The following is a 17440-nucleotide window of genomic DNA, read 5'->3' as shown; positions in this document are numbered from 1 at the left end:
TTAAGTCAATGTAAAGACGAATTCGCGTCTGACGCCCGAGTTGAAAAAATCTGAGCTTGGGCGTTTCTGGTCGCCTTCATTCCCTCTAGTCTGCTCAAATAATGCAGGTTATCGGAATGAAAAAGTGTCGACTGCATTATGAAGCAAAGTTTCTTCACTGCAAAGTTTGAATGTCCATTTTGATCTCACATTTTACAGTGTGAACAAAACATTAGTTACTTTAATACAACTTTCAAGGGATCGTTCACCCAAAATTGTACATTCGCTAAATGAAGGCATATTGCATGACATGGATAAAAAAAAAAAAAAAAAACGTTGGTTATAAATGTTGGTTACATGGATTACAGTAACCTGAATATTTGTAATCCATTACACACACCCAAATATGATGAAAATGTGTCATGTCATTCCAAACCTGTATAATTGTTTTCTCTGTGAAACAAAGGCTATTTTAAACCTATTTTGTTTGGGGTCAGCACTACTCTTTTACTCTATGTGCTAGATTTAGGCTAATGTACAATATGACCACATATTCCCTATAACTGTATATGATTAGAAAGGTTCAGTATGAGTAAGCATGAAGCAAACTAATAAAACACCATTGATCTGAAGCCTTTTGGCTTTTTTAACTGAATACTGTGACTTATTTTTCTTTCCTGCAGTCGCTACTGTATATCAAGCAATGCATACTACATCACATGAGGGATTCAGTGCTGTCAGAGACATAGTTGTATACAATTTAGAAGCACTTTGATCAAGAGCATACGATTCATTTATTTCAAGTCTTCATTTCCATTACAAAGGCCTCCTGATGTCCTTATATTTAACATTCAGAATGAAGCATGAGTGTTTGCCTACTGTGTGGTTTGTGCTGACACGTGGGATTATTTGCATGCCCAAACAACACTGGCACTGTGCCTTCTCTTTCTCACGGCCTGATGGCGAAAATAAAAATTTGAGCACAATGATTCTGATCATCGAGGCTCTTTGTCTTTTTAATATCTGAACTCTGGTGATTAATAGATGCTTTCATTAGAATGCTTCTCGCGAAAGGGCAATTTTCTGATTTCAAGGTTCAACGCGTGGGCACTCGAAAAGAGATATTGTTGTTCGGATGAATATTTCCCGGTGTTACACAATTCCGAGGGAAGCAATTCCGCCTATGGACCTTGAGAAGATTTATCATGTTACACTCCCACGGAGACATATGGACAAGAGTAGAGAGAGAGAGAGAGAAAACAGGGCTGATAAACTCTGAACACTATGAAATGACAGAGCCATTTTGTCCTCTATTAGTTGTCTGTGTGTGTGGGAGAGAGAGAGAGTGCAAACGAGGAATATTTATAGCAGATGAATACAAGAGAGGCTTGGCTAGCTTTTATTAAGTCGTGAGCAAAACATATATTTCTCAAGCCGCCCGTGAGAGAGGAGAGCAGGGCAGGGATTCAGAGCTGATGACCTTGTGGTTTAATCAAAAGCTGGTAGTGGGCCGAGATTGGGGCTGGCGTCGGGCCCGGACTCTCACTGACTCAGTGTGTGTGTGTGTGTGTGTGTGGAAAGACAAGAGTCTTCTATCGGCCCGTTCTCCATCTCGCTCGACACGGAGAGAAGCGTCTGATAACGCTCGGCCTGGCTGTGGTCACGGCAGGACCTCAAGATACGCCAGACATCGTTTATTACGCAACTCTCCGTTTATTTAAATTCAGTGGTGAGCTACTCATCCTCATAAAGGGCTGGAAACGTTCATGCTGTGATGCTTAAAAAGCACTGGAATTAAACAGATTTTGTTTCTGTTTTACCCTTAAATGCATATCTCAGATCTTTAGTGACCCGGGACGTCATTCACTACCCTCTTCCTCATTCATTTTTTAAAGTTAGATATCAGCCTTCTTAGTATTCCTCAATCAATTCATTATAAACAATACAGCAAGAAAAAAAAAAAAAAAATTATAAGAGAATGCCTGTTTTCCCATTATTATTATTATTATTATTATTAGTATTCTTTTTTTTTTTTGTAAAATGTGGTTAGTTCAGTTCACAATGTCATGACAAAAACAAGTCTGAGTCATATGTGAGCAAAACAATTGGATTTGGGCCACATTTAGTTCAGACCGCACGTAGCCTAAGGTTTCTCAGGAGAATCAGGGATTAAAACACATGAACAGAACAACCAATGCGATCAGACAAAGAACGTAACAAACACAGGACTATAAACACAAAGAATAATCAATGAAAGGAAATGAGAAACAGGTGTAACCAAACAATGAATCACCATAGAAACCAATGCAAACAACAGAACCAACTCGAGCTAAACTCAAACACAAACCAGACCGTAGCAAATTGATTTGTGTCCAGTTTACACTCCTGGTAAACCATTTCTCAGCATCATTACTCCAGTCTTCAGTGTCACATGATCCTTCAGAAATCATTCTAATATGATGATTTGATGCTCAAGAAACATTTATAATTATGTTGAAAACAATTTTTTTTTTTTTTTTGTAGGATTGTTTGATGAATATAAAGTTCAAAAGAACAGCATTTACTTGAAATATATATTTTCTGTAACAATATAAACGTCTTTAATGTTAAGTTCCAGTTTCTACTCTTGACATCATTCACATGTATCAGTGTGTCAGTTTATTTGTCCTGCAATGTCACTCTCTACTGCACTGTTTCATGCAGTTTTCCCATTATTTACTTGAGGTGGATCGTCCCGCAGCCGGCGTCTTATCTGGCGCTCAAACATTTGACTTTCATTGGGTGGCTTTCAGCAGGATCACAGCAGCAGGATATGAATTTAGAATGAATATGATCATGAATATGATCCGGCTTCCTGTTTATGACAGATCATCAGCGCTCGCTGGTCTCTCTCTCGCCGGTCTTTGTAAGTCTGCAAATCTGGAACTGTCTCCGAACAATCTGCAGCAATAAACAACGATAGCCTATGTGTGTGTGCGGGACTGATCGAGAGACATCAGAGGAGCGGTGTTCACCGTGGTTCATCTGAGATAAGACCACTGAAACAGGGCTGTGAACGCCAAGGATCAAATTCAAAGAAAATATCAGATTTGTGTGTCAGTTGTACATCACACATTAAGATTAAACTCTTTTATTTATTTTTATTGTTTTATTATTTTTTTGTAATCTAATATGACAGATGCTGTTATGTAATGCTAAAGTCACAATCTTCAGTAAATCAAGTAGTTGACAGAGGATAGATTTGTACCTATTAAACCAAAAATATTGATTACTCATCATGTCCCACAAAAGTGGGAATGTACACAAACGTTTGGTTCTGTACGGATTTTTAACGTTTTTGTCTCTTCTGCTAACCCAGGCTGCATTTATTTGATCAAAAATGCAGTAAAAAAACAAAACAAAACAAAAAAACAGTAATACTGTCAAATAATATTTCAATTTAATATTTTTAATATATTTAATATTTCTGTTTTCTATGTGAATATATAGTAAAGTGTAATTTATTCCTGTGATCAAAGCTGAATTTTCAGCATCATTACTCCAGTCTTCAGTGTCACATGATCCTTCAGAAATCATTCTAATATTATGATCTGATGCTCAAGAAACATTTATGATAAAAAAAAATGAAATAAAAAAAATGGTGTGCTTAATATTTTTGTGGAAACTGATACATTTTTATTTCAGGATTATTTGATTAAAGTTAAAAGGACAGCATTTAATGGACATTATAACATTATAAATGTCTTTAGTATCACTTTGATGCATCATTTATGACAAAAAATATATATATATATATTGTACGGTAGCCAAAGTATTTAGACACTTTTAGACATTTGAAGTGATAGTCCAAATCTATTTTCTTGGGAGATCCACAGAAGATCATACAGGTTTGAAACTAAATGACGGTGCCACAATTTATTTATTTATTTATTTATTTTTGGGATGACCTAACACTTAAAAATGTCAGACTTTCATTGAATTAGATACCAAAGATCAAATCAAGCGGAAAATGTTCTCAAATTAACCCTAACCCATAACTAATGCTCCTATTACTCAGATTCTCAAAAATAACTTTAGCTATTTTTGACTGACTGGCATAAGTCAGTTCTCCTCAACTTTACACAGCTTTCCAAGCAGAATATCCACCGGTGTTGTTCAATATATTACTAGTAAACAGGCATGCATATGTTAAAACCTATCAAACAACATTTTTGTGAAATGTTTTCACTATATGACTTAAAAATAAATGGTCATTCATTAGATGCTTTATAATATAATGCAGACTTAATTAGTGTCAAACTGGTGATGCTTGGCCTGAAAAGTCTGAGACCCACCAGTTTGCTAGAACATGTTGTGATCCGTCCTCCAGATCCCACAGCTTAGTGCTCACGATATGGAAAGATAAAAAAATGCAGTTTCAATGCTGATTAATGCATAACTTGAATACCACGCTTTTCCCTTTCCTCTATAATATCTATAATATAGTGCACACATACACACACACACACACACACACACACACGTGTACGCTGTAAATTAGTTGAATACAATGAGAGAATCTGAGTAAATGAAATGCCTCAAAGCAAAGATCTCGCAAAATGTTAATAGGAGGCTTCCATTGTGGTGAAGAATAAAGCGTAACACTTTAACACAACAAGTGTTCTTGTTACATATCTTACAATAACAGTAAATGATGTATAATTACATGCAACTAACCCTCAAACAAATCCTAATCCTACCCTAACCCTATAGTAAGTACATGTAGTTAATTAATATTACTCAGTACTTAAATATATACTACACTGTAACAATGACACCTTAAAATAAAGTGTTGTCGAATAAAGACAAGCAAACTGCTATTACAGAAAACAGCAATGTAAGAAGTTTCAATTAACAACTTTAAATAGATATAATATCTCTACTCATCGTAAATTATATCAGCCCCCATGATTTGTATAATATATTTCACCAACAATGAGCTGCTTGTGTACAACAAGTGTTGAGATCCAACTGTGAAAACATTAGTAGCATCATTCTTACACAGAGAGCATCAGGGTTCAGCATTTCCAGCAGAGGATATTTAGAGACAACAGGAAGATGCTGATTATGAAACACAAACATAATCTCCTGCCAATTATCTCCATAATATGTTATTTCTGCATCTTCCACATAAAAGCACAGCTTCGTGTCGTCAACTGTTTTATTATGCTATAGCTGTTAAAACAAGCCAAACATGTATACATCATAACAGAGAGAGAGAGAGAGAGAGAGAGAGAGAGAGAGAGAGAGAGAGAGAGAGAGAGAGAGAGAGAGAGAGAGAGAGAGAGAGAGAGAGAGAGAGAGAGAGAGAGAGAGAGAGAGAGAGAATTTGTGAGTTTGTAATTAATAAACAGTGGAAATGGTCACAATTGAGTCATAGGATCAATATCAAAAAAAAAAGTTATTCGATTAACAACTTTGCAATAATGCAGAATATAAATTTTTCTTCACAATACACATTTAGTCAAAATCTGTTTCAGTATTTCAAAATTCTATTTTTTTTCTGTTTATTTCCAGGATTCATTTAGATTTTACATCCCACAGTTTCAATACGCTGTGAGACTTCTGGACCTCAGTGCATGCAATTCAGTTTATTTTATTTTATTTTTTAACATGCACCATTAAAAAATACCAGGATTTAACAGCAATTTCTTACAATAAAATACTGTATGCTAGGCCATTTTAGATCATAACCCAACAAATGACTGCAGCAAAAAAAAACAAAAAAAAAAAAACCTGCATTGTGGGATAATAGTGTAAATAAACAATGGTTTGTTTGAAGTCGCCATTATTGTGGTCATTGTTCCCTTCGGCTGAGAACTTGGAGCTAACTTGCATTTTTGTTTCCCAACAGTACACAGAAAAAGTTGTATTTAATTACCGCAATATTATTACAACCCCTGCTCTCTTAATGGCTATTAAAAGACTATAGACAACATTACTTATACTCTATACCACATAATACTTCTATATATAATGTTGATTGTGAATTATGACTACGTTTTTCTGCTTCATTTATGTATTTATTTATTTATCTCTAATAGTTGTGTTCTGATAGAATCTTTAAGTCCCCCTGTGGTGAAAATCCAGCTTTTAATGTTGTTTATATGTCTATGTGGTGTTTTTAATATGCTTTAAGACAAACCACGTGTAAGTTCATAAGTCGACACCATTGCTGAGTATTTTCTCCTTAAAACTGCAGTGAACCAAAGACAGTCTCAAAAACACGCTTTGAAATCGCTGGTGTTTCTGACGTCACAAACTACCTTGTAACCAATCAGATCAACGTGTGGTCGTCAACGAGTGGATCTCTGAGCTGAGTGAGTGAGTGGAGGCGGGGCTCATTTGCATATTCATAGAACCACGCATACTAAATGAGGCAAGAGTGTCGAGTTACATTCAATATATTTTAATGCATAAATAATTTTGTCAAGGAAAAATTTTAACATTTAAATAAGTCATTTTGGGGACTTTAAGTACTTCATTCTAGTTCCGTATGAAGTTTTCCTGTAGCTCAAACAAGAGAGTGTTGGTGCTTGCAACGCCAAGGTCATGGGTTCGATTCCCAGGGAAAACAAGAACTGATAAGAACGTAAATGTGGACCTTGAAATGCAATGTAAGTCGCTTTGGATAAAAGTGTCTGCCAAATGCATAAATGTAGATTAAGTCACAATTCCATATGATGTTATTTCTGACATATAAAAAAAAAAGGATCTGCATTGATTTCACAGTAAATTTCTGACCAGTGATCAGAACACAGTAACAATTCTATTATATGTAATTCAAGTTATGAAATGCTTAACTTTAATTTCATAACAAATAGTTGTGTTCTGAGAGGAAATCAGTTACATATTGGTGAATTGTTGTGACGATGCAGCCTTGTGATGATTTTATTTAGTTTTGCCCCTAAATGTTTTGTTTTCTGACAAGAAAAAAGATAAGATAAACAGTAATAAGAACAAAGTAAAATACAGTATTTTATAAAAATAAATTGCTATTTAATCTTGTACAATCTGAGTGATTTTTACTGTGTGCATTTATCCCTTAGACATCTGCGTCATGCTCTTTCTGCACTGCGTGCTGTTGTACTGTGGCGTATCTGCTGTCTTCATGCACACACGGCTAAAGTGAAAAGCGAAAAAGAATCCCATTGTACAGTAAATGTAAAAAAAAAACACAAAAAAAAACACTCTACTATACATCTATACATGGTAGATATAGAAACTACAACAATGAAGCAAGTGACAGCTCCATCTGTCAACTCACCCTTTATTCTGCTTCTCTTCTGATTAGACATTATTTCGGCGAGCCTGGAGTCTAGTGTAAAAGGCTGAGTGAGCAGATGAAATAGAGAATCTAAGAGGACTCAACTGGTACAAGATGAAGAGAGGAACGCATCGGCTCTTGGCCGAGCGTTCAGCTGATGCTAAGCTCAGAATCGCTCTCTGTACTGAGCCGGAGAGATTAGAACTCTCTCTCATTAACATGACAATATCTCGACAGCTCCGGCACCATCCTCAATGCTTACATACGGAAAATGCATCAGGCAAATCGATGATTTTAGACTATCACTCCACAAAAAACCTAAATAGAGTTTTGATTGCTCTCCGAATCATTGACTCCAGCTGCCTTTATGAGAGAAGCCCTCTTTTGTCATTTAAATATCCTAAATACGACATGATCCAGTAAGTATAATGCATGTGTCGCATATGTGTTGATTGATTTAATAGGCTGTGTGTGTGTGTGTGTGTGTGTATTGCTATACACTCTGCTAATATTAATAATTGCCATTGTGCATGTGTGGCACTGACTAATGTGCGGTAATAAATCTAGGCTTATCTGCTCACACAAACAAGAGTCGGCCACTGTTATACATGAGTGATTGAATGGCACTCCATGCACATGCAAGACTGTTTTATGGTTATAATATACACTCCAGATATATGCATTCAAAAAATGTGTGAATAAACAGTAGTATCAGCAGCTTTAGCAGAGGTTTGTAGACATCCAGTCCTGCTTTTCTAACTGCACATACTCTGCACATGCGCCTGGTGTTATTTCAACTAATTAATGGATCCACAAGGTGCGAACACTAGGCCCGCAGTTAAAGATTTATTATTTTTCTTACCCATTTGGCAAATCATTTTGCTTGTTTTAAGCAAAGATTCACTTAATTTTGATTTATTTCCCCAGAAAACAAGACATAATATCATATGGCATTTTAGTAAATGCATCTTGATTTAAGAATTTTTAGATATTTGGACTGGAAACAAGATGATAATACTAAGTAGGAAAAGCATTCTGATGCATATGGCACACAAAATTGGAAAAACTGTGGGAGTTTATAATCGTGTTTAAAATTGTGACAATGAACACTTATCAGGATCAATTAAACTCTGGATTTTCAAAGAATTGTGATTGTGTGACACTGACTCTTTAAAATACATCCAAGAGTTTTCCACGCTGGTCTGTTATAGAGCGCTGGGTTCCAGAAGTAAAAACTCCATTTAATGATAACTTAATAAACATTTAAAGATAGACCTACTGTGAGCTACGAGGTTGTTAATCGATGGTATTTGCTTCTGTTGAAGATGTCAACCTGCATTATTTCAGCTTATTTTTAAAATAATCGTGGGGTTCCTGGTGGAAAACGCCTCGGTTCCGACTGTATCCTTGGTTCCCTGAAGCGGGAACTCGCGCGGCGTCGATTAACGCTGTGGGAACGTTCTGCGGGATTGCGTCGTGAAGCATGTGTGAAATCAGTCCAATGGTGGCTGGTGACGTCATGAAACTATAAAGCACACACAAACAGTGCAACACTAGATTCTAACGGACTACTTGCACAACTACTTCCGCGCTCTAGTTAGTACATATCGGGAGTTTCTGGTTCATACATGAGAATGCACATTACCATTATGTTTTATGGCTGCCAATTGATTAAAATATAATAATGATCTCTGTATGACTTATCTTGAGCCTGCTGAAATGTTCCTATAAATATATTTTCTTTCCAACTGAATAATAAATAGCTAATAAATATATGTATCCACTAAGCTGCCGCAGTCCTATATGCTCGTCTTATCATTAGCAGTGTTTTCTCTTTCTGACATTTCATACCTGTTGGGTTTGCATTTTTAAATGAAATTGTCTATCAAAAGGATTGCTTGTGTGCGCTGGTGTTTATTCCAGTCTTTTAAAATAGTTGAATGAATAAATGCCTGTAACGATGTTAAATAGGCTACGCTATTTAATCAATAACGCACACAGCGTAGAGGAGAATAACAGTCAACTACTTTGAATATTACAGCATTTTGGGCATAAACATGTAAACAGTGAAAATATTGACATTGAAAAATGACACAGAATGATTCAAATATTGAATCCGAATAAATAAATGTTGGTGGATCTGTTCTCAGACACTTCAGCGTCGCGGTCACTAGTTTAGACGAACACTGATAATATAATGGCGTATTTTTAACACCCGCTGCTGTCTCAGATCGGCTTGGGTTGGATTAAAACTTCATGTTCCAATGAGTTTGGAAAATTCTGCACAGAGTAAACATCCGGATATCCATTCTCCTTGTGTTGTGTTGTTTTGCTTAGTCTTATAATAAGCAGACGAGGCGTGATAGATGGTCTTTCATCTTTACTAGACAACTTGCACATCACCACAGTACAGGGCCACATGCTACATGCCCAACCCTAGACGGGCTTCTGCACATGCTCCTAACTAGTGTGGCATGCTGGGTAATGTAGTTCTTAAACTAATGTACTCGTAACATCACACTCCTGTCAATAAAAATTGCCAATTTTTTAAAATCTTAACTCATTTTAGGTGCCGTTTGTTCAACTCACTGACCACCGTACATTGAAAGTAAACATAACCGGAAATAAGTGAGATGTACTATTCCCAAACGGAAGTGCGTCACGCAGCTCAGTGCAAGTGCTCCATTACTTTTTTTTTGTACAGAAGTATATTGGCAACCAGAGCCGCAGTTCAATCAAACCAATGACCTTGGTGTTGTAGAGATTGTGCTCTACAGGAACAGAAACACTCAGAGGAGGATGGCAAGGACTGTGGTGGCACATGGGACAGTAATGCCCTCGTCTGGACTAATGAAACTGATTACTGGCCAGCCTCCAGCGTATGCAATCAAAGCTCAGCTGCTCATCCAGAACGCTGCAGCCCTGACTGATAGTAAGCCTCCTCAAGTGCTCCCGCATCACACCTCTGCTAGGCTCCTATTCCTGCACGGATCGATTCGGACGTCTACGGCACACCTTGTCACGCCGTCGCCCCGTAACGAGAAGCACTACAGCCAACTAGCAGGACAGCACTACTAAAGGTATTCAACCAACAAGTCTTGGAATATATAAAAGCTTGGAATAATTCAGATTTTTAATGCATTCATTTGATCAAAAATAACATATTACAATTTAAAACAACTGTTTTATATTTTAATATTTCGTGATCTTTCAGCATCATTACTCCAGTCTTCAGTGTCACATGATCCTTCAGAAATCATTCTAAAATTATGATTTGATGCTCAAGAAACATTTATGATTATTATCAATGTTGAAAATGTTGAAATGTTTTTTTTTTATGAATAGAAAGTTCTCTAGAACAGAAGTTGCTTGAAATAGATATATTTTGTAACATGATAAATGTGTTTACTGTCACTTTTGATCAATTTAATGTGCCCTTGCTGAATAAAAGTATTAATTTATGATTTATGGCATCAGTAATTATATGCATTTATTACATGGCTTGGTTGAATCCTAATGTAGAATGTATCTTCTATGTATACTTCTAAGTATAACACACCGTTGCCATGAAAAACAGAGCGTTGCTATGGACGCAGGATTCTAACCGTAGAGACGGAACAGACTATTTTCTTTAGCGGAAGCAATACAATCGTTTTTAAATCAATAAACTCCTTTTTAAATCAATATTTTGTGTCAAATTATTGATTTATTTGGTAGGTAGCCGTGTAATAAGCGGGATAATGTAGAGCGAGGCGGTTGTTATAGCACATGCAGCACTTTTCTAACTTGCTGTTCCTTTTGGTTTTCCAGATTCACCTTCACATTTATGAATCTAATCTTTAATGTTCATTCAGGTGTGTTAATGCATCACCAGTGACGGTGCATTAGTGATTTCATGCGGCTTTTACAGTATGTGCTAAAAGCAGAAGAGATATAATCCGATACAGGTTTACTCCTATACAGAACCACTCGTACTGTCCCCTCCTTTTCTTTAAGAGTAAGCCCAGTTAAAAGAGAGTAAGAGGAGGGTGATAATGCATCTAAATGTCAGGTCACAGAACACTGGCTTAAAGATCGGAGCTTTCATGGTGCTGTGTTTAAAAATAAATGCAGGCAACAGACCTATATGATGAACTAGAGCTGTATTCAAAGACATTTACAATGGCTGAGGCCAAACAATGAAAGGAATATTGCGGATTGGACTACACAAGCTTCTGCTGCTCATTACCACAGATAATAATTGAATTTCAGTGTGTATAAACAAATGGGAAACATTTTCACAGTAAATAAACTTGTGCACGTTCAATTTGCTGTTTTATAATGCTGTTATAAATGTATAAGCATGACATTTAAGTCTTAGCATGAAACTAGTGTGACAGAATCACAGTCTTGGCAGTGAACAATAGGCTGATATGGAATATGTTGTGTGTTCGTCAATCATTGTGTCACAATCAAATTGACTGTATACTTCCCCCCCCCGCTGTCTAAAGAGCACCGTGTGTTACAGCTCTTGACCATATTGCAAAAGAGCAGCTACAAAGACAGATTTCTTGACAATAACTGTAAATGTCAAGCGTGAGGCTCGTAAGCCCTGGGCCTGAGACGTCACAGCGGGCTTGTGTTATTCCCATGATCCCCAGGCATCGGCACGCTTATCAAACTGACGCCCTGCACACCGACTCAACCTGACTGAGACCTTGAGCGACAGATTACCACAGAAGGTCATGAGCAAATAAATGTGTTTCCCCATAAGTGTGTGTGTGTGTGTGTCAGATGCAACTTTTTTGAATGCGTGTATTTTTTTTTTTTTTTTTTTTACTGGTTATTCCACATCAAACTATAAAAAACATATTTTAAGATGTTATAAGTAAAACAAAGATTACTGAAGTATGTTTTACAAGAAATTACTATTTCAGTCTTTCTACTTTCAAAATTTTACATTTAATTCAATGTGAAAATTTGTTTCTTTGTGATTATCTGTGAAATTTATTACCAATTTCTGAGTGAATTCTACAACTAATTTGTTTTCCAGTGCAGAGAACATGCTTTAACATGCATTCTGTTAAATTATGCATGGTAACTTTGGATCACTTCTCTAACACTGGCAGATATTTATGTATTGCTTATTTTAAGAAGAAACAATATATCATTTCTAGCTTTCTATACAATAGAAATGCCTAAATCATTTTGCAATATCCTTTACTCGTTAAAAAAACACTTGTGCTTTGGAAGACTTGAAAACTAGAGAAGACCTTCTATAACAGCCAACAGATCCCAACCTGAAGCTTTTGACTGCATTCACACTGAAGCTAAGCAGGGTTAAGCCTGCCCTGCTGGAAAAACTAAAAACACCTACACTGGTTGTCTGGTCTCAACTGGTTTAATCTGGATGTAGCTGGTTTAATTTGGCCAAACTGGTCTCCCAGCCTGGCAAAGATGGTTTCAGTTGGTTGGTCGTCTAAAACCAGCATGCTTAACCAGCTACGACCAGTCTAAATTCAATTAAATCAAAATTTTATTTCACATTACACAATCAACCTAAATATATTAGGTTACACCAACAAAAGTAAATTTAAAGGGGTGGTTGATTATGATTTCACTTTTCTAACTTTAGTTACTGTGTAATGTTGCTGTTTGAGCATAAACAACATCTGCAAAGTTACGACGCTCAAAGTTCAAAGCAAAGGGAGATATCTGCTTTTAAAGAAATCGCTTTTTAAGGACTACAACAAACGGCTGGTAGAGACTACACCACATTCCTGTCGGGTTAGTGACATCACTAACCCTAAAATTTACATAAACCCCGCCCCCTGAACACGATTTATAGATTATCATGACAGAATATGCTAATCAATGACTAGAAGATAACTACACATCAGCTTCATAAATTCATCAACTAACCATTCAGAAATGTCCTGTTGCTTCTACATGTTGTCACTTCTTCTCGAGTCTCTCCATCATTGTCTGACTCCGGTTTGAACATAAAAGGCTAAAAGTTTTTGACATTTTCAGTGCATGTCTGTGTGAGGTAAAAGGACACAAGTTCTTTAAGCTCCTCCCACTGTGCCGGGAGCAGCAGCTCATTTGCATTTAAAGGAACAGACACAAAACGGTGCGTTTTTGCTCACCCTCAAGAATCGACAGTTTTAACATGATATATAAAATATCTGTGGGGTATTTTGAGCTAAAACTTCACATACACACTCTGGGGACATCAGATACTTATTTTACATCTTGTGAAAAGGGCATTATACCACCCCTTTAAGGGTAAGATCAGGCGGGAACTGCTCTTTTTAACGTAACAATTGCAGGTTACCACTTTTTACAGTGGTTTAGCTGTCTTTCCCACTTTCTTCAGCAGGATAGTACCACAAAGATGCCAATATCCGGAATCTTTGTCCTTGTGGGGAATTGTTTTTTGTTCCCCATGAGGAGAACAGCTTATAAATAAGCGATGCTTTTTGAAAATGTAAAAATGCTGAAAGTTGTGTGTGATGGGTTTAGGGGTCGGGTTAATGTAAGGGGAGAGAATATACAGTTTGTACAGTATCATTAGGTCTATGGAATGTCCCCATTAAACATGAAAACCCAATGCGTGTGGGTGTGTGTGTGTGTGTGTGTTGACTCACCAGTGTCCTGGTCACAGAGCTGTTCACAGGGGTCAGTCGTCCTCTGACCGCAGAAATCTCTCACCCACTGGGTAGAGGTGTTGGTCTGGTAGTACAGGGTCAGTTTGGCTGGATTTAACCAGTTAGAGACGTCCAGATAACTGCCCATGCTTACTACAAAACTGCTTCCTATATCAAAAAAAAAAAAAGAAAAAAAAAAAAAGAAGAAAAGGTTTCACATTCATCTTAAGATCCTTTTCACATGACCATCAAGAACCGCATTGTAAACACCAAAAAAATGGTGTTAGATTTACATTTAAACTATTTTCATTCGTAAATTTCACAAACAATTACAAAGAAACTGCAAATAACACTTTGAATAAAAAGTGACATTTTGAAGTAGAAAGACTGAAATTGAATTTTCTTATAAATCATGTTTTTTTAATAAAAATAAAATAATAATACAGTGTAGTTGTCAGGCATAATGAACAAACTGCTCATTTCCATATTAGAAAAAAAGTACATGTTTGCATATGTGTTGTTGTTGTCTTTCATATTTGAAGCATCAGGCTTTAAAGGCTCATATATAATGATATAATGAGAACATGGAGCTCAAACTTGAGGACAAAGTGGCTGTCCAACATTAAATTCACATTAAAACCAGGTCAGAATCTCTTGAAACATCTGAAGATCTCCAGGCCTCTCTTGCAGTGAGTAAGACTAGTGTTTATGAGTCCTCCATCACACAAACACTGAACAAGAACGGACACAACGTAGGATGTCACTGCTCTTCAATAACATCGCTGTCAAAGCTCAGATCTCTCCCCAAAGCACAATTAAACCCTGTTTATAAATGTGTTCCCCCTTCTCTCTGTGTCCATCATCTCTCCACACCTGTCCTGTTCTGCTAATGTGTGAATTCAGCACTTCCCAAAGATAAGGGCGACTTAAATGAAATTGCTTTGCTGCTTCATAATCCTCTTTGTCGTCTTAAACCCGAGACCAGAGGCTGAGCGGGACGTGTGGACGCCTGCCAGAAGCTGCACAGAGACACAGGGGTTTAACACAGCGAGCCAGCGTTTGTGCCTGAACTTTACACGCCGATATGAGGAGAAGCAGCGAGAACAACGTCTAGCTAAATAAAACAATGCATTTGTGTTCAATAAATATACTGTCACTGAAATATGAAGAGTTCAGATGCAAAAGCCTCTAAGTGCCATCTGAAATGTTCTTCTAGAATGATCATTTTTATCAAGCTCGTTTATTTAAATTCAGTAATTTCACTTAAATGGCAACTAATAGGAAATTACTGACCTTAATATATTTTGCATCTGAACTCTTCATATGTTAATATAAAAATATGCTTTAAAAATACAGAAAATTATTTTAAAAAGTAAAGATTGTGAAAGCATTGAAGGAGATCACAAAATAATTTAACATATTTATATTTGTAACAATGCATTATATTGTGTTATATGAAAATATTAATATCATTTTTTTTTTTTTTAAATGAAGGTTTCATTATAAATATGGTGATTATCTCTAACATAGACACCCAACTTAATATATGATATTTCCCATCTGAATCTAACTATGTCAACAAATGGAAAAGTCAGCCGGTAGCTTTTATTACCTTGAACACAACTGAAAATCATTTACAAAACCTTTGTCTCATTCAATAATTTTAGTGATTCTTATTTGCAACATAAATCTACAACCTTCAAAAAAAAAAACATCAAATATTAGATCAAATTAGCACAGAACACAAAGCCGCCTTTTACCCCGGTGCGCCTTTAGTTGTAGTTGCAAAGAGACTTATAGTTAGTCAAATGTCTAAAGTGGACCATCAACATAAAGTGTAACCTAAGGGTTTCCTAAAGATGGTATTATTAGTCCAGATTCACAGTTCGTCCTTGTGTCAGGACTTGTGAGTATGAGATTGTCAAAGATTTAACACTGATTTAAACCATATTGAAATAATTGGGATCAGTTAAAGCACAAGTCAGTTCATTTGTGTCATCAATTATAATGCACTGGGACTGGCGCCGTGTTTAAGGCTGCGTTTACACTTGGCATTAACATGTGATCACCGTGATCCGATCAAGCAGATCGGATCATAAGCCAATCAGGACACGGTGTGTTTACACCTGTCCACATCAAGAGGCTTCTGTATCTGGATAACAGATCGGATCTCGCATAAAAAAAAAAAAAGGATGGCTCCGGTGCAAAGTCGACCTGAAGTGTTGGGCTTTCTTTTAAAAACGGGAACATTTTACAAATCTCGCAAAATGAGGAGGATGAAGTACTAATAATGTGCAAGTAATTAATAATTAGCAAGTGTTAATAATGTGGATAGATGCCGTGATGGAAACGGTACAGAGAAACGTATGGGTCTGAGAACGTTGCCAGCTGTGGTGGGATAAATGCACGTTCTTTACAGAAAATGAATGGTTCTGCAACTTTCGGGTGCGAAGGCAAACATTTCAGTATATTTGCGATGTACTTCGCACTCGACTATATAGCTAAACCACACAGCTCTCAGTTCCGGAGAGAGGAGGGGGAATAATGACAGTTTTGTGTGACGTCCACCTGTGAATGCAGACACGATGGCTGGACTGCGTTTACATTACACTGAGATCCGATCACAATGCGTCCTTGACTCCCTCCGAACCTGGACACGCTGATCGGATAACATTCCCATCAGAAGCGCGTTTACACTTGTCTTTTCAATGTGTGTATGTGGACAACACATCAGGTCGCATGTTAATGCCAAGTGTAAACGCAGCCTTACACCACTCCATCTGATGCATATCATTGTACTTGGTGATGTGAGACTTGCATGAGGCTGCTCGGCCATGGAAACCCATTCCACGAAGCTCCCGCCGCACAGTATTCCTGCTGATATTAATGCCAGTGGAGGTTTGAAACTCTTCGGCTGTGGAATCAGCAGAGCGTTGGCGACTTTTACGCACCATGTGCCTCAGAGTCAGCACACAGTGACCGGTTCACCCGGTGACTCTACAGTATGTGGACGTGGAGTTGCTGCGGTTCCTAAACGCTTCCACTTTTCAATAATCCCACTTACAGTGGACCCGGGAATATCTAGCAGGGATGAAATTTCACGAACTGACTTATTGCAAAGGTGGCATCCTATCACTGTAACACGCTTGATTTCACTGAGCTCTTCAGAAGCTCCTTATTTTGCACACATGTTTGTAAATGCAGTCTGCATGGCCAGGTGTTTGCTTTTATACACCTGTGGCAATGGGTCTGAATTCAGTTCAGCTGCACTCAAGAATTAAGAGATGTGTCCCAATACTTTTATCCATATTGGGCCCTATTTTAACGATCTGAAACACAAGTATCAAACGCAAAACGCAAGTAACTTTGTGGGCGGATCTCTGCAAGATAGGGCACATTGTGTGTGTGTGTGTGTGTGTGTGTGTGTGTGTGAGTGAGACACACACTATACCTATATGTTAAATATTTATTTTGTTTTATTAGTCAGTACACTTTGATATTTGTTTTGAAGTAATTATTTGTGGCA

At 37.1% G+C, this 17440-nt stretch overlaps 1 protein-coding gene across 1 annotated transcript in view; it reads right to left on the bottom strand.

The window, feature by feature from the left end:
• The window catches only part of astn2 (astrotactin 2), a 435007-nt gene that overhangs the window by 194724 nt on the left and 222843 nt on the right, over positions 1-17440 (bottom strand). Inside the window, exon 7 of the mRNA XM_084413644.1 lies at positions 13915-14082. Within this exon, the coding sequence (XP_084269770.1) occupies positions 13915-14082 (168 nt within the window). The remainder of the gene's footprint in view (positions 1-13914; positions 14083-17440) is intronic.

This window comes from Rutilus rutilus (genome assembly GCF_951802725.1).
Source record: "Rutilus rutilus genome assembly, chromosome: 7".
In the NCBI taxonomy this organism is placed as follows: domain Eukaryota; kingdom Metazoa; phylum Chordata; class Actinopteri; order Cypriniformes; family Leuciscidae; genus Rutilus; species Rutilus rutilus.
This window is presented reverse-complemented; position numbering and strand designations above follow the sequence as displayed.